Raw genomic sequence first — 23450 nt, 5'->3', positions numbered from 1 at the left:
TTAGGAATTTTCTCAAAAATACATCTCAAGGTTGACGTGGAAATGGGAAAACTAATTATCAAGAGAGCTAAGGATGGTCCAGAAGACAAGTTTTATACCCACAAGAAAAGTAAGATGCTTAAGGTCACAAATGCTGGACTAGACTCCCGGTCCCTCGGATGATGGGGAGGGGTTCCCTTTGGCCCCACTGAGGGCGAGGTTTGGCCCACAGTGCAGATATTTCTGCCAGGTCCTGGGTGTCGTGCAAGGCTCCGGTCAGTCTAGACTGCCTATCCCCAAAGCAGCCTGCAGAGAGCAGGTAGTCATTACTGGGGTTAACCAGCCTTCACAGATGGTTTTAGACCTGGCCTCCTGGTCTAAAGGAGGACAGTGGTAACAGTGCTGCAAGGGAGCAGGTTTTGATAGAAGATTCCCCCATAGAGCTGGTTGCAATAGACCCATTTTTCTACTGAAAAGCACTGGAAAAAAAAACATCCTGCAGGAACATAATGACTTCTGTGATGATTTTTGATGGTAAAAAGCCAGATACTCAGTTTCAGTAACATTTTTCAGTGAATTTCCCCTTGATTTTTTTTTTGTGTACATGAATCAATATCTCTACTGATGAGCAATGCCAGTTTGGCCCGTGAAGGCCGAATTCAAACAACTTCCCTTTTTTTCTGTTGTGTTTCTGGACGGGCAGCTCACTGAGATTGAGCCAAACAGGGCAGGATTTATCAGAGAGTAAACGATGCCCTTGGGCTCTCTTCTGCTAGAAGATCAACCTGTTGCTGGCAGTGATTGAAAAGATTAGCTTTCATGTATGGCTTTCTCCAGCTGGTGTTCATAATTACTTAGCTGCTATTTTAGATGGGGAGGAATCACCTTTACCACCAAATGAGGTTTTTACCTCCTCTCACAGATGGGGAAGGAATATATGTAGGCTGGCTCAGGATCCAGAGAGATTGCCTGCAGGAAGCCAAGGCTTCACTTCAGACTGCAGGGCTTGCTATGGACAAGAGCTCCAAGGAGAATGAGTTTTGGGGGTCCTCTTCGCTTCAGAGTCCAAATCTATTCCTATAGGGAACATTAAGCAACACTAAAATGTAGTTACGTGGGGCAAAGGGAGCCTCAGACGTAAAAGACCGTGTAAGTCCTGAGCCTGTGAGCAGGGTCCTGTTAGTTTTGGTGGGATTCTAGTTTCAGTGACTGCAGCTCATGACACCCAGTCTCTCTTTAGTCTTGCAGCTTATCAAGTCCCAGAAGGTCCCTAACAAACTGGTGATTGTGCTGGAAACAGAAAAAGAAAAAACACAGCGGAAGGAATATGTTTTTTCTGATTCCAAGGTACATACGCAGTGTTTCCTTCCTGCCAGCTGGAGCAGGTACCCGGGTGGGAGTGGTACGAGGGGCAATCCTTGGCAGAGAGAGGAACTGTTGAAGGACGGTGGTTGGCTTTGCAAAAATGAAATTTCTTCTTTGTTCTGGAAACATCCAGAAAATGAACAAGTGACTGTGTAATGGGAGATCCTGGAGAGGGCAAACATACCTAGGTGCTGTCACTGAGGCACGAGAACAGTGTCAGCAAGCAGTGAGAAGAGGCAAGGGGTCGTGTGAGGGCAGCTGCAAAGAGGTTCATATAGACAAACAAGAGGGAAGTCCAGGCTTGCTTCTGACCAGCTCAGCACTTGTTAGAGCAATGCACAAGCTAAGCACCTGAGGAAGTACCACAGGAAAGACAGCCTCTTCGAAGGTTTCAGGATAGTGGAGAGCCAGTCTGCCCTTCAAGTGTGCTGGGAACTGCCTGGTTCAGCTAGTTTTTCAAGAGGTTGTGTCGGAGGAGTTAAGCATCTCATTAATTGTCTCTGCTCCTCCCTGTCTAGAAGAGAGAAGGGTTCTGCCAACTTCTGCAGCAGATGAAGAATAAACACTCGGAGCAACCAGAGCCTGATATGATCACCATCTTCATTGGGACCTGGAATATGGGTATGGGCTCCCTCTGACACGGACATTCCTTCAGATACTCACCAAAATGTGTGCTCACCTGCCTTGATGAGCTCCAGACACTGTGTTTGTTCTGTAGCAGAGCTGTACACCAGGGTTGTCTTCCACTGGGACGGGGAAGAGCTGATCTCTAGGCTTATTCTTGCATGAGGTTTGACACTTTTCATTGTTCCAGTCAAAGGACAATCAAGTTGGCCCTGATGGGTACTGAAGGATTCCTCCAATGACAAGGAATCGTGGCTGGCACAAAGCTGGTGCTGCAGTGTACGCTGTCCTAGTCAATGTGAAGCCTATTATTTCTGTCCCCATGGGTTGTCTGTATCCTGGGTTTGACAGAACATACTCTGACTTACTTTGGTGTTTGATTTGTTAATAAAAGGTGCTGCACCTCCCCCAAAGAAGATCACCTCCTGGTTTCTCTCCAAGGGACAGGGGAAGACCCGTGATGACACTGCTGACTACATTCCTCATGACATCTACGTGATTGGCACCCAGGAGGATCCCCAAGGGGAGAAGGAATGGCTGGAGACCCTGAGGCAATCCCTGCAGGAAATCACCAGTATCAGCTTCAAAGTGGTGAGGGGTTATTCCGGCTATCGCACATAACTCGGGCATATGAGGGGAGTACATGTTGTGTTAATAAAAGAGACAGAGGAGTAAGTGGCATTTTGCTTACACCTCCTTTCCTTCCCTCCCTTTGTTGTTATTGCATTTGGATGAGGGAGAGTGAACTGAATCTGTCTGTGGACTCCACGAGATCCTGCCCTGGAGCTGGCTAGATGGGCATATTCAGAGAATCATAGAATCAATTTGGTTGGAAAGGACCTTTAAGATCATCAAGTCCAACCATCAACCTAGCACTGACAAGTCCGCTACTAAACCATGTCCCGAAGTACCATATTGCTATGGACAGTGACCCCCTCACTGCCAAAGCAGGGACCTTGCCATGAAGCTCCTCTGCCTGCCAGCCTGGGAGCAAGGGGCAGATGCTGAGCACCTGAGTCAAGTGGTGGTAATATTCTGACCTTCATAAAGGAGGAGACTGTAAAACTTTCTGAGCTGTCTGTAGCCTGGATCTCGCCCTAGGCTATTGCACTTTCAACACAGGATATAACAGCACACAGGCACAATCAGAAAAGAAACTGAACCTTATTAAGACCAGGGTGGGACATTCCTGAGTTTCAGTAATGTCAAGAAACAAATCTAAGCCTATCTGGAAGGCCACAGGAGAGCAGGACTTATGACTCTCATGGTGATGGAGAAACTGTATTTTGTGCTAGCAGACGATCCAATGATGAGCATAACATGAAAAAATAGCTGGGTCCTTCCTCCCACCTTTGATTAAAAGGACTGAAAGCAGATCCTGAGCACAGGAAGAAAGTTTCTGTAGGAGAAGTACTGCAGAAGGAGTCAGGAAGGCTGCAGCTACAGCGCAGCTCGCAGGTACGTGCAGAAATAAAACCTCTACCCTTCCCACCCCTGCAGATAGCGATCCATACCCTCTGGAACATCAGGATTGTTGTGCTGGCCAAGCCAGAACACGAGAACCGCATCAGCCACATCTGCACAGACAACGTGAAGACAGGCATCGCGAACACGCTGGGTGAGGAACGGCCCCGCTCTTGTCCAGAGGACTGAGACCTGTCCAGCCTGTGCCAACACTGTCCTTGAAATGGAACAGCTTTCTCACATTTATGTGACACTAGTGTTACTAAAGTTATATCCCACTAGCACTGATTATATCTTACCCTGTAAGAGAGGAAATCTATTTGTGTGTATACTTAGTGCATATATATATATATATATATTCCCAGCAAACACCTTTGGCTGGCTATTGGATTGCTCTTTCTCGGGTTTCACAAGGAAATTGTGAATTCTTTCCCTTCAACTAATTTTTGTTAGCATCCTTAGAAAATGTGTTACTGCTATCTGTGCTGTATGTACAAATTCTTTCTGTGCTGATTAAGTCAACGTATTTCTCTTCTCCATCCTCCACTTAAGATGTGCTAGGTGCTTTATTATCTTTGCTAGACTCAGCCTGGAGGTGGATTGATTTCCTGACGTTTTTGGCTTATCTTTTCCAGGTAATAAAGGAGCTGTGGGAGTGTCATTCATGTTTAATGGAACCTCCTTTGGGTTTGTTAACAGCCATTTGACTTCGGGAAGCGAAAAGAAACACAGGTAAGATACATCCTGCCCTCTCAAAAATGGGTTTTGACCCAGGGTGAAGTTCTCTGGGCCACGCTTGGAAGGAGGGCCCACCAGACAGTCACAAGCATGTTTTCCTGACCATAAAAATTTGTTAAATGTCTCCTGGGAGGGCAATCTGTGCTAAAGACCCTGCCCACTGGGTCACCATTTAACTGAGGGACTTCTGCCATATGGCCATCCCACACAGGTGCAGGTGAAATGGACAGCAAAATTATTTCAGAGCTGAGTGTAAAGGTCTTGCACAACCCTTGTGTGACCTGTCATGCAAGCCCAGTACATGAGGAAAGCAGTTCCCTGATCTACAGTGTTTTGGAGAGACGTGGGAAGGCTTTTCCCATCCCAGAATGATGTGCCGAAGGGGACTGTCTGCCTCCCGCTGCAGGCAGTGCTGTGAGCATGGGAGCTGTGGTGTGCCCTGGGGCACAGCTGAGAAAGGTCCTGCTAGGCAGAGCGTGCCGTCAGCAATACCAAGAGGGAGATGCAAGTATCTCCACGGTGGCTAATTCTCTATTCCCAGCTGTGAAATGAATTTCCATGGTCTAGGCAGGTTCTGTGCAGCACAGGGCTGGAAGGCAAAGATCCCAGCATCGGTGGGAGATCTGTGCCCACGCTGGGAGGAGCTGGAGCTGTTGGAAGGAGTGGTTTTGAAAGCAAGAGGACTTGAAATTAAGAAGGTGGCTTTGCCATCTTTCCAAGTCCAGGACCCGGAAAACAGATGGTGTGGGATTTCTGCACAGGGTCTTTGCCACTGATGGAGTTAACTTCTATGGAAGGGTTCCCCAGGGCCTGGAATAGCTGCCAAAAACCTAGTTATGTGTTTGCTGCTGAAAGCTGAAGGCAACAATCAAATGCTGGGTTTCTAGGATGTGCAGCTGAGAAAAGCACAGCCCCAGGAGGCAACCAAAGCGGCTTTAGGTCAGCTTTCCAGCCTTCCCATTCAGCTGGGAACAGTCTGACAGCCAAGGCAGAGCTGCCCGGAGCTGCTGTAAGTGCCAGGGCCCCCTCCTCACGGCAGGCCGCCCTCCTGCCCCCAGCTCCCCCGACTGCACACCGTACAGGCTGTGGCACGAGAGCTGTGCTGCGTTACTGGTTGCGTGATGGAGGTTGGCTCACCGGGAGACACTGAGCACATCACCAGGGCCTGTCTGCTGAGGTGCCATGCGAGGCAGGGGTGGCAAGTTCTCGGCTTCCCATCTGCTCTCCTCTAGGTGTTGAGCCAGACCGGTCCCTGCCCGGTACAGCGGCGGTCTCTGCCAGCCCAGGCATGGCAATTTAGCACGTCAGGCAGATGTTTCTTGTCTTGACAGACGCAACCAGAACTACACGAACATCCTGCGCTTCCTGACACTGGGAGATAAGAAACTGAGTCCGTTCAACATCACTCATCGCTTCACTCATCTTTTCTGGCTGGGAGACTTGAACTACCGCGTGGAACAGCCCCCGACGGTAGGGACTCTGCACGGATCCCCGGAGAGCCAGAGCACCGCGTTGCTGTAGCAGCACTGTCCTTTTCTAATCTAGGGCAGCGTGGCAGAAAGAGGGGAGGCAGAAGGGATCCCCGGGGCACGAGTGTGACACCAGTGGAGGGAGAGCAAGGAAATGCCCTTTGCCCTCTCCGAGGGCTGACGGACCCAGGGCACGCCAGGAATGCTGTCTGGCACACGCTGCTGCTCCAGGCAGCATCGCTTCCCCAAACCTCCCCACTCGCCTTCCCGCTGTGAGCGAGCATCTGTCCCTGAACAGCTTGATCCGGAGATTGCCTTTCTGCTCTGTTTGGTCAGCCTTTAATGGCTCAGAACAGGCCCCCAGAGACAGGCGAGCGGTAATAAATACTGGATAGGTTTCAGTAGGCGGGAGACAACAGCAAGCCTGGCGTTGATGTGCATCTGGTTGTGTGTGTCCTTGTGTAGGGGGTGTGTGGGCACTTTGGTGCCTGTTCCGATAGACAAGTGTTCAGCCACACAGCAAAGACTGGGGCCCTTCAGTGAAGGGAAAGGTGGGGGCGTGGCAGGGGGCACGGCTCTGTGAAACAGTTCAGAAGCACTTGCCGGCTCCCCAGCGCAGGGAATATTTATAAGAAGGTTTTGCATCATCTGCAGCTCTGCTGTTTCCCTGTTGGCAGGAAGCAGAGAATATTATCCAGAAGATCAGGCAGCAGCAGTATCCGGAGCTGCTGGCTTTCGACCAGCTTCTCATCGAGAGAAAGGACCAAAAGGTGTTCCTGCAGTTCGGTAAGATTCTGAGTGTGTTGGCAGGTCCCTCTCCCATTTCCAGCCCCTTTCTCTGCCAGACCTGATGTGGGGCAGCGTGTACAGGGCAGTGGCTGTCCTGCCCAGATGAGGGTTCTCAGTGGGCCACGCTGTAACAGAGCTATCTCTCTGTTGTAGAGGAAGAAGAAATTACTTTTGCTCCAACCTACCGTTTTGAAAGAGGTACCCGGGAGAAGTATGCTTACACCAAGCAAAAGGCTACTGGGGTAGGTGAAAACTGATTTCCTTTCAGAGATATATGGCAGAGCAGGGAAGGTAACTCTGACAGAAGAAAGTGACCTAAACCAGCCTCTGCATTTTCTGCCCTTGGAGTCAATACAATCAAAAAGATTTGACACAAATATACGGTGCTTGGGCAAGTGAATTTCCTGCTCTTTTGTGAACTGGTCCTTTCCCTTCTTCTTGACATCACTTCTCCTTTGGTTTGCAGATGAAGTACAATTTGCCATCCTGGTGTGATCGAGTGCTCTGGAAATCATACCCCATGGTGCACGTTGTGTGTCAGTCCTATGGTGGGTAGATAACAGATTGTAGATAGCAAAGCAATCAGTCTGAAACGGAAATGATTCAGAGCAGAGTCTGTAGGATCTCCCTGCACTGCCAGGCACTCAGCATAGAGGGACCTGATGTTAAAGCAGGCAGAGTGGAGCCAAATCTCTCTGCTTGTAACCTTACAGGGTGGGGAATTAATTCTGTTATTCTTTTATATGCAGAATACCACTCAGGCAGCTGCAGCTGTCCAGCTTTAGGCCATGCTGTAGGATAACTTTACACCAGTTATTTCTTGGCAACAATAACCACTTTTCCTGTGCAGTTACCACCAGGAGCTCCTTACTTGATGGTGCCAGCAGGGCAGACCCTGTGTGCACAGTCCAGTCTGCAGAGGCTGGAGCTGCAAATATCTCTTCTATTAAACCATATTCCAGAAGGATTGTGCGGTGCCAAGAGCCCGTTCCCTTTCTTGCTGAGAAGCATCACAAAAGTGTAGTGCAGGGAAGAGAGGAAGCTCACAAGACTTGTTTAAAAAAAGACTCAGATGTTAGTTCCTGAAATTTCATCGACTATATGTAGGACCAAGCATCTGAGTATGATGTTGATGGTTTCCTGTGCATGGGATTGAGGAGAGGGCTGTAGAAGTCTCTTGGGGGATAAGGTGGACTGATCTGATCACAGAGCCTATGAGGATGAGGTGTGTGGTCAAATAAGCACCTCTACAAGGTCTGGCATCTGCTTTTATACACTGTTCTGTTCCATGGACTGGGCTTGCTGGAACTCGGTGTGCGCTTAGCTCAAGTCAAGACCTTGCTTACTCACTGTTAATCTTGGCCATGAGTTGCTCTGTAGCACTGAAGGAGCACCAGTGTATTCTTGGGTGATTTCCTGCCCTATTAGAGCTTTATTAGCTGTAATAAAGGTTGCAGAGGCAACCACAGAATCAACCAGGTTGGAAGAGACCTCAGGGATCATCGAGTCCAACCGCTGCCCCTACACCACCCTGTCAACTAGACCATGGCACTAAGTGCCATGTCCAGTCTTTTCTTAAACACATCCAGAGATGGTGACTCCACCACCTCCCTGGGCAGCCCATTCCAATGTCTAATAACCCTTTCTGTAAAGAAATTCTTCCTGATGTCCAACCTGAACCTCCCCTGGCGAAGCTTGAGGCTGTGCCCTCTTGTCCTATCGCTAGTTGCCCGGGAGAAGAGGCCAACTCCCACTTCACTACAACTTCCCTTCAGGTAGGTGTAGACTGCAATAAGGTCACCTCGGAGCCTCCTCTTCTCCAGGCTAAACAGGAAGCCTGCGAGTGCTTTTTGTACTGGGGGAATCTAACACTGACAGTCGCTTGCAAAATGATATGGTAAAGTTGTGTCCGTTAGCCAAATGTTCATGTATTTTGACAAAAGGGTTACATTCCTAGATACTAACATGAGATTATGCAGAAGCACCTTTGACTAGAGACAGTTACCACAGCGACAGTTAGGTTTTCTGGAAAATTACTGAGTAATATTTCTGTCGCAGCGATCTCACTGGAGCAGGGCAGAAAGGCAGGGCAGTAACTGTCCTCCCTTTCTCGTTGGCAGGCTGCACCACCGACGTCATGACAAGTGACCACAGTCCTGTCTTTGCCACCTTTGAAGTGGGAGTCACCTCACAGTTTGTTTCAAAGAACGGTTAGTCTGGTTGGGCCCAAGTGTGCTGTCTTCACCTTCGGATACAAAATGAAGTGCTTTGTCTATGTTGAAACACAAAGATGATTCTTAAAGAGTCCACTCAAAAAAGCCCTCAAAAAAGCCCTCTCTATCTCCTACTGAAAATGCCATTATTTTCCCTTCTTCTTTCCTAGACTCCAAGTACACGGATTCCCAAGGGGAGATAGAGTTCCTGCACTGCTATGCTACTCTGAAGACCAAGTCCCAGACCAAGTTCTACATCGAATTTCACTCTAGCTGCTTAGAAAGTATGCTTTTGCCCATCTTTATTCTTTCTGTCAAAGTTTCTTGCTTGTTTGGATTAGTTCCCCTTCCTCTTGCTTTGATCTAAATAAGCAGCTGTGTGGATCCCTTGTTACAGTGCAAAAAAGGGATGTCCTAGAGATTTGTTGTGGTTTACAAGTCATCCTGTACTGTCAGCAATACAATCCAAACCCCACAGCCATTTAGCTGTAATCCACGCTCAGACGTGTAGCCTTCCACCACTTCTTCCATCTTGTTTGGCAATCTGATCATCTCTTTCTTGAAGAGAAACACGTGTTGTTCCTGCTTATCACACAGAAAATCTCTACTTAGCAAACACGATTGATTAAATTTCTAATCGTGCCTGCTACAAATGATCAGGTGCCTTCAAAATAAAGCATCTGCATTATGCCAATAAAAATAATTTAATTGCCCTGGTTTAAAAAAGAATAAGTCAGAGGATCAGCTTAAAGTGAAAGTGATTTGATTCTGTAAATGGGGCTGTGCACCCACCAGTGCCACAGATTTTACTCCCTGTCTCTGTGCTGCAGGGCTGAGTCTCAGCTGTTTATGTAATGTGAGCCTACATGCCCTCGCTGTGGGTTTTTTTAAGCCATTCCCCATCACAGGACTGCTCCCGTAAGTGGGACAGCGTGCCTTCGGTGTGCGCTTCATCACATTATCGCGTGGCAGAGCGCCGTGTCAAAGACAGCTCCATAAAAGATTATTTTTTGGCTCTATCAAAATTTGCATAAATTTCTATGGAAACAGTGTATTACGAATCTTAAATTAGAATTTCAAAAGTGTGCTATCTTGAGTGGCGTAGGAAGAGCTGTCATGTTCTTAGCCTCCAGTCCATGTATGCACCGAGCTTTTTAGTGCCAAGTTTGACTGTAAAATAAAACCATTTAACAATGCTCCAGTAAAATCACTTGTAAATTTACTGTGTAAACATTCAGCCAAAGCTCAGACTTTAAGCTGCTTAATACTTCTAAAACTTGTGTCCAAGTAGGAAAATAATTGTAGGCATCTGAAAAGGACTTGTAGCCAAGTTCTTGCTGTCTCTGTTCTCCTGAGCTCCTTTCTCATCACCCTGCAGGTTTTGTGAAGAGCCAGGAAGGAGAAAACGAGGATGGGAACGAGGGGGAGCTTGTGGTAAAGTTCATTGATGCACTTCCAAAGGTAAACTGGGACTATCCCATAAGCAACATTAAGTCTTTTACTTATATAAACATTATTTTCAGGAACGTGGCTGTGGTCTTGTTTACTCTTAAAAGAGACTGTAAGAATGCAGGATGGGCTTAAGCTAAACAGAGTATATTATCAGCAGGAAAGGACTTTCTTGCCCGTGTATTTTCATCTGTATCAGGAATTTTGCTGGCGTGATTATGTCACTCAGGAGTGTGACTTTTTTCTCACCTTTTTAGTGAACGTAACTATGCCAACAAGTCTTTTAAGCAGGCCCATTTTTTTAGTTTTAGATGGAAGATAAAACACCTTAAAGAGTAACTCTGCCTTGGAGCTTCTTTGTCCTATCAGACAAAGTTTTTTTCTTGGTATTTTTTAGAAAACTTGACAAAGTATTTTTCACCTGTGTTAAAAAGACTATCAATGACCAGAAGTAGTGTTCTGTGTGTCAGTGTCCGAGACAAGTCCTCGAGACCCTTGAGATCAGAGCTGTTCTCCGTGGTGGGAGCTGGAAGCACTAGCAGGGCTCCCGGATTTGGAGCAAATCTGCATGCCAGTACCCTCTGAACAGCCCAAAAGAAGAGCTGCTGACTCTGGAAGAGTGCCGTACACTGAGAGACTGGGGAACGACTCTACAATAAGTGATTGTATCAACAGCCAAACAGATTTTGGGGAGCAGAGTGTAATCAGAGTCCAGATCACTTCCTCCCAGAGGAATTTTCAGTCCTGCACTGCAGGAGAAAACTGCAGCTCAGCCCCTGAGTGTTTGATTTGTAGCATTCTGTCTGCTGTGCTGGGAGTGAGAGTGGAGGGACTCCAAAAGCCTTCTACCACAGATTTCCAAATATCATCAAAGAGGCTGCTCCTGAGGGTGACATGATACCCTCATGGGTTTGTCCAGCTGAGTTTTACTCATTTGGGACTGAGGCACAGGCCACCTATTGTATTGACCCACATTAACTTGTCTTTGCAGCTGACTCCAATTATTTCAGACCCAGAATACCTACTGGATCAACACATCCTGATCAGCATTAAGTCATCAGACAGTGATGAATCTTATGGTAAGTGCTTAGCTCTAAAGTTCGGGATGAGTCAAAATCTACTTGGATTTTTCCAAACTGCTGAAAGAGTGGGAGAGAACAGAAGTAACTCTTAGAGACTGAACATCTATGATGCTCTGACTTCTGATTTAGAACTCAATACATACAAAAATACATCGTGGGCAACATTTTGTGAGGTAATGATGATTAGAGGAATATGAACTAGAAGCAACAATCTGTGAGCTTTACCAGCCCTAAAAGAGCAGTGGCTTAAAAAGAAAGTACTTTACAGGAATTAAATCAGGAGTCAGTCTGTTTAAACGGGTTTATTCAGAACATACAAATCCTGTTTCGCTTGCACTTACTTGATGCATTTCTCCTGGCTACAGAAAAGTCCTTGTTAGTGCTGCTTGCTTCCAAATTCTAACCAGCCAGAGGCTGCAGTCCTTGTCCACAGAAAGCTCTTTGCTGACATCCCATTAACTGAAATAGCAGTCACAGGCTCATGTTTTCCTTACCAGTAATGGAGGCTCAGAACCCTGTAGTCACCTGCGGGTGTCTCCCACACCCAAATCCTTCACACATATGTGAAGAAGTGAAATGAATGCCCCTGATTTCTCAAGACACACTACGCTCCTTACTGTGATCCAAAGCAGATTCTCTGTAGTAATCTCAGCCCTGCCTGCACAGTGATAGTAGATGACTGACATCAGAAAAAGATTTCAATGCTTTTTTTCTCAGTCCCAGGCTTGTTGTCTCCTTGTTGTCCTCTAGGGGAAGGCTGCATTGCCCTGCGAATAGAAGCAACAGAATCCTTAGTTCCTATCCATACTGTACTGACACATCATGGTGAGAAAACAGGGGTCTTCCAAGGTGAAATCAAGTTACAAACATCACAAGGAAAACAGAGAGAGAAACTGTATGGTAAGGAATGAGATCATCTCTACAACACTCGCTCTAGAGAATATCCATCTCGAAAGATTTCTGATAACTGTCAAGGAATTGAAAGTTATCCTTGCAGTGCTTTTAGTCTCAAAGAGGCAAGAGCTTTTGATGCTCTTGATGAGATGTGAGTAGTGTTAGTTCTCAGGAGTATACCTGTACTTTTTCAGAAAGACAGGCAAATCCATTTGGGTTTTTTCTTTTTCATCGTTCAAGTAAATTCGGCAGCCTGAGAGAGCCCCCTGTCTGTCACTGATACTGGTTTTATTGATTGGTGATACCTTATTTTCCACTTGCAGTGGTTATATGACAAGGTGCCAAAGCTTTCCCTGCTCCGGGCACCCTGGGGAACATCTGCAAAGAGCACGTGAGGCTCTCAAGGAGCAGTTGCTCAGCTAAAAGATCACACACTTTGCTTATTTTCACCTCACTACCTGTTCTCTTTCAGAGTACAAAAGCAGCTTCACGACATTTACTATTATTTTGGATGGTAAAATGACCCATATCTGACTGTCTGGGGCATCATGACCTTTGTATTTCAAGATACACATTTTTTTCTATGCCAACAAAACAGGATATGCATTAGTGGGCAGTTGAAAACGTAATAGCAACATCTGTTTAAAACTGTCTCGCTGTCATTCTGATAGACAAGGAGAGTTGCCTTCATACAAGCAGTAACACAGAAAACTTAAGGAATCAGACTCTGAAGCTGCCAAAACACTCTCCTATGCCTTTTCTTTCCTTCAGATTTTGTCAAGATTGAACGTGATGAAATCACTGGGCAGAAACCGAAGAACATCAGCAGCTTAGAGCCTAGCAAAGACTGGGATCAGACTAGCAGGTAAAGGGCAAGTGGGTAAGTCAGCTACAGAACACTAGTGGGCTCAATAAGCGCCGCGCTGGGCTTGCTGTGGGAGCAGTATTAATAGTGAGGGCTGGTCAATCCTTCTGTGCCCAAAGCTTCAAAAACTGAGAGTGCATTAGTCAGACTGGGTCCCTGCACCCCACTTACAAAGGGCCCTTTTGTTTCCAACAGAAAGTCCAAATCCACTCACCTGATGGCCAGAGAGGCAGCAGCCGTTGCTCGCTATTGGGGGAGCGCTTCCCCTTCTCCAGACACCCCGGGAAAGGAGGAGATGTTACGGTAACCTCGCTGCTTTACCTCTGCCAGCTTGGGGTGGGAAGCTATGCTCAACCTGCTGGCCTTCTCCTTTCCAAGAGTCATAGGACGTTCCTGCAGGGCCCAGAAACCTGTAAAAGCCCCTATATGTGGCTTCAGAAGCTGAGTGCTCTCTGCAGCCTGGGAATGAAAGCGTCTGCCACAGCCTGTTTGGGGCTGGGGGAGGTGGCCTTGTCCCAGCTGCTTCCTCTCTAGTGACCCAGGGGAGGGAGGCACTAACAGGTCTCCCACTTACTCTCTGATTCTGAAGCAACAGTGACAAAAAAAAAAATAGTAGGTGGTATTAATCTAAGCAGTCAGTGGGCACTAACTCCTTTGTAGCTGGCAGGGAGACAAAAAAATAAATGTATTTGTGCATGTATCTTCCTAACAATATTTCTTCTCTTCAGCAGCTCCGCTACCACAGACATCAGCAACCCCAGCTACCTGGGGATGGTTCCTTTCTCTCAGCAACCCTCTACAACCAGCCAGCTTAAGCAGATGCCTTCACCAGACCAGCCGCCTTCTCTCTGGAGCTACGAGCAGCAGCCCAAAGAGACTACGTCTGTAACGGGCCAGTGTCAGTCATCCTCCACATCACCCTCCCTGTCGCCTCTGTCTCCAAAACCGTCCCTCCAGCCTACAGTAAACAGAAGCACTTGTAGTCGGAGTCAAGAGTATCTGTGAGTCTTTGAGTTTTGCACTGGGGCTAGTCCCTTCTCTCCTGTCATTCTGCACAGTCACTATCTCATTATCTGTACGGAGAGTTCAAGGTCTTTCAAAAGGTCTTTTGGTCTTTCAAAAGAATATGCTGCACCTTGTCTTTTGGTCTTTCATCTCTAGAATTAGAAAAAGGTAAGTGAAGGTCACAAGCGCAAACGTCGCATACTCAGAGAAAACTAGTGTTAGTAGTTCCTCAGACTTTTGTGAAGGGAAAGCCAAAACCAGATGTACAAGTTTAATTCTCTACCAAGAGAAGAGAAGGAGAGTTGACTACAGAGCTGACTGTAGTAACAAAGAAGAAAAGGGAAGAGTGTGGCATAGATCCTTCCACTGGATGGGAAGGAGAGCTCCTTCACATGTCATATGTGAAGTACTTTAACTGAATCTCTACTTATACCACTATACAAATGTCCAGCTTACTACAGAAGTTAGCATCCATGTGCTGCATCTATCACAAGTCTTGATGCAGGATTTCCATCCAGCAATTGAAAATATCCCGTCCCTACCCAACTTAGTGAAGTGATGAGGCTCCTCCACCCTAGTGCGTGTATGCAGTCAGTGTCCTCGTTCCAGACCTCTCTTTCACAGTGACAGGACAGCTGCTCTCTGAGTCTGGGCTGGAGTTCACTGGTAAATGTACGTGGCACTCTGTAAGCCAGAACTTGCAGAAGTCAGAGCTGCAAGCACTGCCTCAATCTGTTATCTACCTGACAACGCTTCATCATGATCGCAGCTCTTTGCTCCTGCTTGTACTGACTTCCAGAAAAGAACTTGAAGCAAGGAACACAACTCATTTGAAGACACCCAAAGAACATGTGCCACTCACCCCTATCCCACTCCATTCAGTGATACTGTGGCTGATCTTTTAAGTACCGTGGCGGTTCTCCAGATGAAAGCCTTGCCAAACCAGGTTGAGTCCCACAAAACCCATGAAACCTGCCTTGTCCCGTTGCACAGCTGTGCTGTCATTCCAGTCTGAGCCTCGATTCAAAGGGCTCAGCTGTGAACGCACCATGATTGTCTCACCCTACGCTATACAGCTATTACTTACATATTGTGCATTTGGGTGCACTAAGGAGTTCTGTCCCTTCCCCAGGAATACCATGTGGCATTGGTAGCAAGAGGAGATTGACCTAGTTGTAAAATACTACAGTATGATGTGAGCTCTCACGTTAACTGTCCAGACAGCCATTTCAATCCTCTCTGCCAGATCTGAAGATTCTTATTAACATTTAAATTCAGATTTGTGCGTGTCGCAGAGCCATCAAAGCACTTGGCACAGTTTGGCTCAGTAGCTTATCTCTGTTTAAAGAGAAGCCAAGTATCGGTTTGACAAGACTGTAGTCCAGCAGGGAGTTTATACAGTACCATGCATATCTGCTCTCTGCTGTCACGTTAATAATGATTAAACAAAGTAAAAACAATACACAATTCTGTTCTCTCCCCCCGAGTTTAATTGTTATCTTGTTACCCCTTTGCACAGTCAGTTTAATTTTATCGTGCTCATTTCCTATTCATTTTCTCTTTAAATCAGCCAGTGTCTCTTGCCTGCTCTTTACAAGTCTCCTTTTCACACTGCTTTCATGTCCGTAGGCCACCTGAACTGGGGAAAACCACAGCAGAGCCTTTGCTTCAGGAGGAGGGACAGCAAAAGCCAGAGATGTTTGAGAACCCGCTGTATGGTTCCATGGGCTCTAAGGGCAAGGTGGCATCAAAGAAAGAGCAGGACTACCCCAAGGCCTCGCGAAAAGAGCAGCCGCCGCTGCCTGAGCAGAGCTTTCACCTCCCAAAGTCACAGGAGCCTGAGAGCAGCAAGACCTCTGGCAAACAACCGTCGCCACCTTTCCTGGTCCCCACACAGCGATTTCGGTCCTATACTTGCTCCGGCCAATCTGAAGAGAAGAATACGGGTGAAAAGACTCAAGGCAAACCGAAGGTGACGACATCGTTAGAAAACTCAGCACCGCTCAAAAAACTAGTCAAGCCATCGAGGTCTGAAGTCAGCCCAAGCATCCAGGGACAGCACAACAAGCCGCCCCTTCCCTCGAAGAGCCGGGCAGTGCTGGACATGCAGAACTCCAAGGGCCGAGACTACCGAGACAGTTCAGAGCTGCCGCACGCCGGGAAGCATCGGACAGAGGAGGGACCAGTCGGCAGGACAACTACACCGGTGTGTTACTTGTGGGAGTAAGGCAGGGGGGAAGTTTTATTAGACTGTGGTGTCACAGCAGAATGCTACTGGAGTAGTACTGGCTTAATCGCAGTGCCCTGGCTCTGTATTTCCTCGCCCAGCTCAGAGCACTGTCCACAAACCTACAGGGCTTGCAGAGCAGATGCAAGGGAGTCTCTGAAAGCAACATTGCTGCAGGGGGTGTCGTGTTGTGAAACCACGGCCTTAGTTTTCATGGAGTTTTAACATCGTTTGGACTGTTTAAGCTTGATGGCCAGAAGAGGAATGCAAACAGTCAGCTCCTTTGTTACTGCTCGTTTGGTGCATACTGCATTGTTTCTGAGAATGTCCAAACTTGGCCTCACAGCAAAAATCTACAGTATTGACTAATAGATTTGCTTTGCTGTAATTAATTAAAAAGATGATTAAAAGTAGCTATCTATAAAAAACACTTACCAACTTAGAACAGTAGTATCCAAAAACATTACTGAATCCTCTACAGAAATAATCACACATCTGCTTTTCTGGGCTGGTGGTTTTTTTGTTCGTTTGGGTTTTTTTCCTCCAGAACATCATTAGCTGGATGAGAAGGAGTAGGGGAGGTCTTAGTAAATGGGTTTGGGAGAAAAAGAGAGCCTGCTTGAGCAAACTGGAGGGGTTTTTTTCCTTCTCCATCAAAACTTTTAGAATTAACAGTAGACAAGCTGATGTCTTCTCTTGTCTCTACAGTGAAAACGACGCGGCAGATGGCACCCTAGGAGGAATCCTGATGGGAAGAAAGATGGAGATTACTGCTTTGTTCACACTGATGTCCTCTGGTCTGGTTCTAAAAAGACTGGGGATTTTTATTTTTGAGGGTATATCCTCCACTATGATTATGAAAGTGTTCTAGCTGAGAAGCTTACCCTGTGTTGCTCAGACCCAGAGGAGCCAGGGCCACAATACCGAGTGCAAGTTAGCCTTTTGTAGTGTCACTTTGGTACTTCTGCTAAGAGGCAGGTGGTTAAGTACATGCATTAGTAAATGTTCTGAAGAAGAGGAAGGTACGGTATAAGGACCAGGAGAGGGAAGGGGTGTATTTAAAGAACCCCCTTTCTACAAAAGCAAAATTTTTATTTTGTGTTACACAATTCCTATTAAAGAGTGATATGTAAAAGAAAGCATTTTGAAAGCGGTACAGCTCCAAAAGCATGTCCTATCCATGGAGCAAGGTGTGAGGGGAGGGTGGGAAAAGAGTTTGAGTAGCAGATACTGATGAATGTCACACAAGGGACGGAGCTTGGCCTCCAGCGTGAGCTCCCGGGCGGCACACACGCATTATTCATGCAGAGTGTGAGGGCTGGCCCTTGGCACTGTAGCTCTTTTTGTGTCCTAGCAGGTAGTGCTTTCGTACCCCTAACAAAGGGAAACGTCAGAACTACATGCAGAAATGGGAGAACAGGTCCGTAGGCAGCCTAGGAGTGCAGCTGCCCGGAGGGACGGACAGCAGTCGTCCCAGCCTGTCTTACAGCAAGCACTCTGCTTTGGAAGGACACTGGCCGGCTGGTTTTGTAGCATTCTTAATAGATTAATGCTGACTTACTGTACACTTCTGTTCATTGACTGAGAATGACTATGGTAACATACGTGTAATTTCTGTTATATTCATGTTAAGTATTAATGCCGTGGTTACAAATAGGCTATGCCTGTTTGTGACTTAGTTGTTGCTATTGTTTCCATGTTGATTACTTAAAAATAATAAAATAGTCAACTTTCTGATCATTCTTTACTGAAAATTCAGAGCTGCCTGCCACATGGTTCAGCTTTAGTTGGGTGTTACACCAGCTCGCTCAGTGACGGTAGTCCCTGCCCAGGAGAAACACCAAAGGCACCAAGGAGTGCAGGGAAGATGCCACAATGCTGCTGCGATATTGCGACTGAGGACGCATTTGTCTGTGTGCACGGACCCTTCGTGGATACAGCTGGTTTAAAAATGTTAGCACGTGCTAGCAGGTACAGTTACTAATTGTATGAACATAGAAAATGTACAGCAATTTTACTGGAGCAGGAGAGGCCAGGCGTAGGCTTGTGAGAATGGGTGGAAGATGACAACCTGTAAGGTAGAAATCTTTCCAAAAGAGGTTTTTCTGCCATGCAGGTTGGGGTTTCAAGGCATTACTGAAACACCTGGCTCTCTGACCTACAAGTCAGCAAGATGGGCCATGGGCTTACATTCCTCTTGCTTTATTCAACAGAATCCTCTCTCTGTAATCCCCGTAACTCAATAGCTGTGATATTTCCCTGGCCCTGGGGAGTGTTTCGCTTTCCTATTCCAGATGCCAGAGTAAAACCTTCCTGGAGCAGGTGAGCTTTCTGTCCAGTAGGGACAGTTAGATGAGTTCCTACTAATTTTGTGATGTGTTCGCGTATGTTCAGAGATGGCTTTCCACAAAATGTTTTAACTTCTCAATAATAAGACAGGCTCGGATTTTCTGTGGTGCTAGTGTTTATCCACTGACTTCCTAAGCTGTAGAAAAGAAAGTATATTCCCCCAAATTTGCAAAATAACAGCTTGATATAAAGCAAGGATAGCTTCTTGCAAAAAAATATTCTCCTAATTGGGAATGCTGCTTAAATTTGGCCCAGATTTGCAAATGAGCAGAATTTGGAAACACCAGACTTACTAAGGCATAATATAACATCCAGGTGCTTGATTTGGCCTGTCCTTTAGAAAGGCATATTGCTGGGCGAGGAGAGACGCTCTCTGCCAAGTTTCCAGAAGAAAAAAAATTACATTATTATTCCCATGCTAAAAATGCATTTCTTACCCAGCTCAGGAGCTGGGTATGAATTATCACTTGTGGCTCCAAGGAGAGTCTGAGTTACTCTCTCCAACAGGAATGATGGCAAATGCCACCACACTTTCTGCAAGTGGAAAACGTTCAAAAGAAGGCTCGTAAAGAGCTTTCTGAGGCCTCTGCAGAAGAGGGAGTTCTCAGGCGAGCAGCTTAGACAGAGTGGTAGAGATGGGCTGGTGCAAAAAAGTAGTGGGACTCTGCGCAATACTTGTCTTTATGGTAAGAGTAGCTGTGCCTTGAGATGGTGGAGTTGGTAACACCAACTGTGAGAGCTTGCCAGGTGTGAATATTAGAAAACCGAATTTAACAAATAAATCTTGTGCTTATGTTTGTTTTGTCTTTACTTTCTGTCATAAAGCCTTTAAGGTGAGCTCTGCTGGTTTTACTGCCTGCATCCTGAACCAGATGAAACCAGGACTGAACACAAGCTGCTCCCTTCTCGCATGTCCCTGGGCCCACGACTCTCTCTTGCCAAACCAGGCACATTTTTCTGCCATCTCTGTTATTGCCCAATTAAGTTAGTACAGGCAGTATGAGTAGAAAACATGAAGTGAAGGGTATGAATTGTCCAAAAATTGACTGATTTCCCCCAGATGTAGTACCTACCCGTAACCTTCCGGCGTCCTTTATTCTAAGTTCTTAAAATAGCTGCAGTCTCACTCATTTCCATGGAGACCCAGCTGTCAAAAATGCTTTAAGTTCCCAGCTACAGGATGTAATGTTGTCGAACACAGTAACTTTCTAAAGCCCTGTTTCCTGCCTGCACCTGATGCATCTAACGCAAGCTTTACTTGTCCTCTCCACTGTAAAACTATCACAGGGCGCTGTGAAAGCTTTTCCTAAAGTGTTGTAGTGGGCTGTATATTTCCTTCCTGGTAAAGGTAGGGTCTTACAGAAAATGACTCAAGGAGGAGGGAAAACAGAAGAAAAAAAAACAAATGAAGATGAGTTAGCCACTCCAAAATAGCAAGGGGATAATTTTGGTGGGGTTAGAAATGATGTTGCTTAGACCTCTAGTCAGCTGGGGTCAAGCACTCTTTTTCTATACAGCTTAAAACCAATCATTTAGTCACTGTCCTCCCACCTGTTTTTAAAATGAAAGTTTTTCCGAAATCTTTACCACAGTTTTCTGTTGTCCTTGTGATAACACAATTAAATTAATCCATATTGTGATTGAAGGGATGTATTGTCCAAAAATTAATTGATTCCCCACCACCTCAACAAAGCCCCTCTTTTTTTATAACATTTTCAAGGCTCAGATATTTGTGTAGCATTGAACTGTGGGTGTCAGGACTAACTAACTGACCAAGGTGACCCAGGGCAGTTCACAGAGATCTCCTAAACAATGGCCCTAGATGGCAGCAGATTGGTTGGAAATGCACAATATCCAAATACTTATTTTTTTATTTCCCTAATCTCTGCCTGAGACAATCCACACTTTTCCCTCTAGGACATTTGCTGAAGAGACTCCATCCCTACCCTTATTTGTTGTATCCCTTGATGATAACATAAATCAGAGACGCAGCAGGTGGACTGTCCGTTAGGAAAGCTGAGGTGATGGTGAAGGCTCCTCTTGATCTGCAGTAACAATCGACGGTTTGGTGCTATAATACATGTCAGCTGCATCTGCATGATGCTTGTTTTGTTGATGCTCAAGTATTTAATGAAGGAGTTAATGACTTTCCCTGTTTTCCATGCACACCTGAAGGAAGAGCCGAGTACAGCTGGAGCTGTGCCTCGCACAGCTGCTCACATCTGCCACCTCAGAGGTGCTGCACTCACCGGTGCATTCCTGCAAGGGCTCGTTCTGCCAGCGCTACAGAACCCAAACAGCCATTTCAGCGGGCCAGATTTCCCTAGTGTAGAGAAGGTGTTAGCTGTAGAGGTACAAGATGTTCTTTCTATATATATATAAAAATAAGCAAACATCAGGTTTATATTCATATGAATATGAAAAAGATCTCCTTTCTAATTCCACAGTGTGCACATGGTGTTTTTTCAAATGTGGCTCTTAATAAGAAGTATTTTAGGATTGCATTTGTGTTAAAACTTCTGAAGTCTCAGAAATTCTTTCACAGTTGAATCCCAGGCTGACAGAAGAGAGATTTCTTTTTACCTACTGTAATTTGCTATATTCTTCCTGATCACCAAATTTCCCTGCATCACCAAATTTCCCTGAACTTCTGTTCTCAGTTCATTACCATTATCCTGTTTTATTAATTTTCTTTTTATTAATTTTTCTTTCATCTTTGTACCAGCTCCCAAGTCAGATAAACAAAAGGTACATTAGACGTGCAGAGATTAATTCAGCTCTGCAGAACTATCCACTGTCATATGTATGAATCCTGTCTTTATTGCAGCCAGGGTTTATTTTTTGTCACAATTCTGCTTTATTTGGTTTCAGCTTCTAGAGATGAATAAAAGTTTTGCCTGAAAAAGACTCAGTTGCTGCAGACATGTGAAAGGGCTTCAACGTATCCTTTTAGATCAAAAGAACTGACGTTCTTCTGTAGCATTCAGGGAACTGTAATCAAAACTGGCTTCTCAAAACCCCAGTGTTGCAGCAGACATCATGAAGACTGGCCGTGAGCGTTTGGGGGTTGGACTAGACAATCTCCAGGGGCCCATCCAGCCCCAACTATTCCGTGCTTCTGTGATTACATTTAAATGAAACCATTCGGTGCCAGGGATGGTAATCTGCTACACATTACGGTTATTATTAACACTTTATGGCATTTTTTTCCAAGGTCTGGTCTAGATTACATACAGAACAAATTAATCTCTCATATCATAAAGCATTAGATTATATCATAACTAACAGAGATGAAGATGGCACACGACAGGGTAGTAAATGTTGGGCTCAGGAAAGAATGCATGAATGGGAATGGATGAAGGAGATGGGGTCCAGCAACAAGCCGAAACGTTGCAGAAAAGCAACCAACAAAGCAGCAACTTTGTGGAATGAGAGAATCCAGCAGAGTCCAGAGGAGGGCGACCAAGCTGGCGAAGGGTCTGGAGGGTCTGACCTATGAGGAACGGCTGAGGGAGCTGGGGTTGTTTAGCCTGGAGAAGAGGAGGCTCCGAGGTGACCTTATTACAGTCTACAACTACCTGAAGGGAGGTTGTAGTGGAGTGGGAATTGGCCTCTTCTCCCGGGCAACTAGCGACAGGACAAGAGGACACAGCCTCAAGCTTCACCAGGGGAGGTTCAGGTTGGATGTTAGGAAGAATTTCATTTCAGAAAGGGTCATTAGACACTGGAAGGGGCTGCCCAGGGAGGTGGTGGATTCACCATCTCTGGATGTGTTTAAGAAAAGACTGGACATGGCACTTAGTGCCATGGTCTAGTTGACGTGGTGGTGTCAGGGCAATGGTTGGACTCAATGATCCCAGAGGTCTCTTCCAACCTGATTGATTCTGTGTGATTCTGTGTGAAGGGAGGTGGGTAAAAGCCGTCTCCGATAGAAACAGGTCGACCCAGAGAAGGGAAGCAGGAAAGACAGCAAAGAAATTGGAGAAGAAACAAGAGACCTTTGCAACAGAAAGGATGAAGAGTTAGCACGGAAATTATGTCTGTTCCGTATTTTACAGCAATTTGCATATTCACAATTATAGCTTGTAAGCACAAAGAAAACAACCAGACGTGGGAAATGTTCCCTCTTTGCAAATGTAAACTTGAAGATCCCAAACAAAGCCTAATTTGAAAATGGAGCTTTGAATTTAACTTAGCCTTTGGGAAGGACACGGTGATCAGCATCTTCCCAGAAAATGAACGTTTCTGGGTCTAAGTCAGAAGGCAGTAAAGGAAGTAACTGAATCCCAGCACCAAGCTTCAGTCTGACCTCACAGCGGGTCTAAAGGGAAACGTCACATCAGAAACTCTTCCACTCACCTGTGAGCAAGGATCCATTTCATGACTTGAGTGTCAATCACGACACAGCCATCTCAGCACAGAAGGTCTGAAAAATTAGGCTGGAAGGGACCCTGAAGGGCCCCGTGCAATCCATTCACTGTACCAGCAAAGGGTAAACCACAACATTCTTCAGAGGAATGTTTTTAACTGGCCTTATATACTTCCAGCGTGGGAGCTTCTCATCTTCCTCAAGCAGTCCTGTTTCAGAGCTTCACTAGCCTTACCAGCCCTTCCTAATCTCTAGTGGGCATTTTTTGGTGGACTTTAAGCCCTTTTAGTCTAGTTCTGTGCCCCATGAACAAGCAGATCAGGTTTATTGTCTTAATTTTCTGACACACCATATTTACATACTGCTCTCATGTTTTCCATCAGCCTTCTCCTCTTTAATCAATCCCAACTGCCCGAATCTTTCCTCTGGGTCAATTCTTCTATATATATTTTGGTCATTCCTCCTCGGCTAATTCAACACCCTCAATTTTTCTTGAAATGTGCTGGCTTGAGCTGGACTCGTCTCCAGCTCTCGCTGACTAAAGGGGAAGGATCATTTCATGTCTCTTG

General features: G+C 46.0%; 1 protein-coding gene across 2 annotated transcripts; it reads left to right on the top strand.

The window, feature by feature from the left end:
• Positions 1-7: 7 nt before the first annotated feature.
• Positions 8-17917, top strand: INPP5D (inositol polyphosphate-5-phosphatase D). 2 transcript variants are annotated; one of them, XM_068420983.1, is made up of 20 exons: positions 8-109; positions 1220-1326; positions 1863-1965; positions 2363-2559; positions 3469-3586; positions 4068-4164; positions 5502-5640; positions 6317-6425; positions 6582-6670; positions 6895-6976; positions 8549-8638; positions 8812-8925; positions 10020-10102; positions 11082-11169; positions 11923-12072; positions 12838-12931; positions 13127-13234; positions 13663-13932; positions 15566-16142; positions 16872-17917. In XM_068420983.1, the coding sequence occupies exons 1-20, from the start codon at positions 43-45 to the stop codon at positions 16872-16874; spliced, it is 2685 nt and encodes an 894-aa protein (XP_068277084.1). In that variant the 5' UTR covers positions 8-42; the 3' UTR covers positions 16875-17917. The 2 variants fall into 2 exon arrangements, with proteins under 2 accessions (XP_068277084.1, XP_068277083.1); XM_068420982.1 differs by having other exon boundaries at positions 13660-13932.
• Positions 17918-23450: the final 5533 nt, after the last annotated feature.

This window comes from Nyctibius grandis, chromosome 32, assembly GCF_013368605.1.
Source record: "Nyctibius grandis isolate bNycGra1 chromosome 32, bNycGra1.pri, whole genome shotgun sequence".
Taxonomy (NCBI): domain Eukaryota; kingdom Metazoa; phylum Chordata; class Aves; order Nyctibiiformes; family Nyctibiidae; genus Nyctibius; species Nyctibius grandis.
This window is presented reverse-complemented; position numbering and strand designations above follow the sequence as displayed.

Coding starts and splice junctions, on each gene's coding strand:
- INPP5D (XM_068420982.1), top strand. CDS start 43: ATGGGAAAACTAATTATCAAGAGAGCTAAGGATGGTCCAGAAGACAAG. Junction 4,165..5,501: donor GGAAGCGAAAAGAAACACAG/GTAAGATACATC, acceptor TTGTCTTGACAG/ACGCAACCAGAACTACACGA. Junction 10,103..11,081: donor TCATTGATGCACTTCCAAAG/GTAAACTGGGAC, acceptor TTGTCTTTGCAG/CTGACTCCAATTATTTCAGA.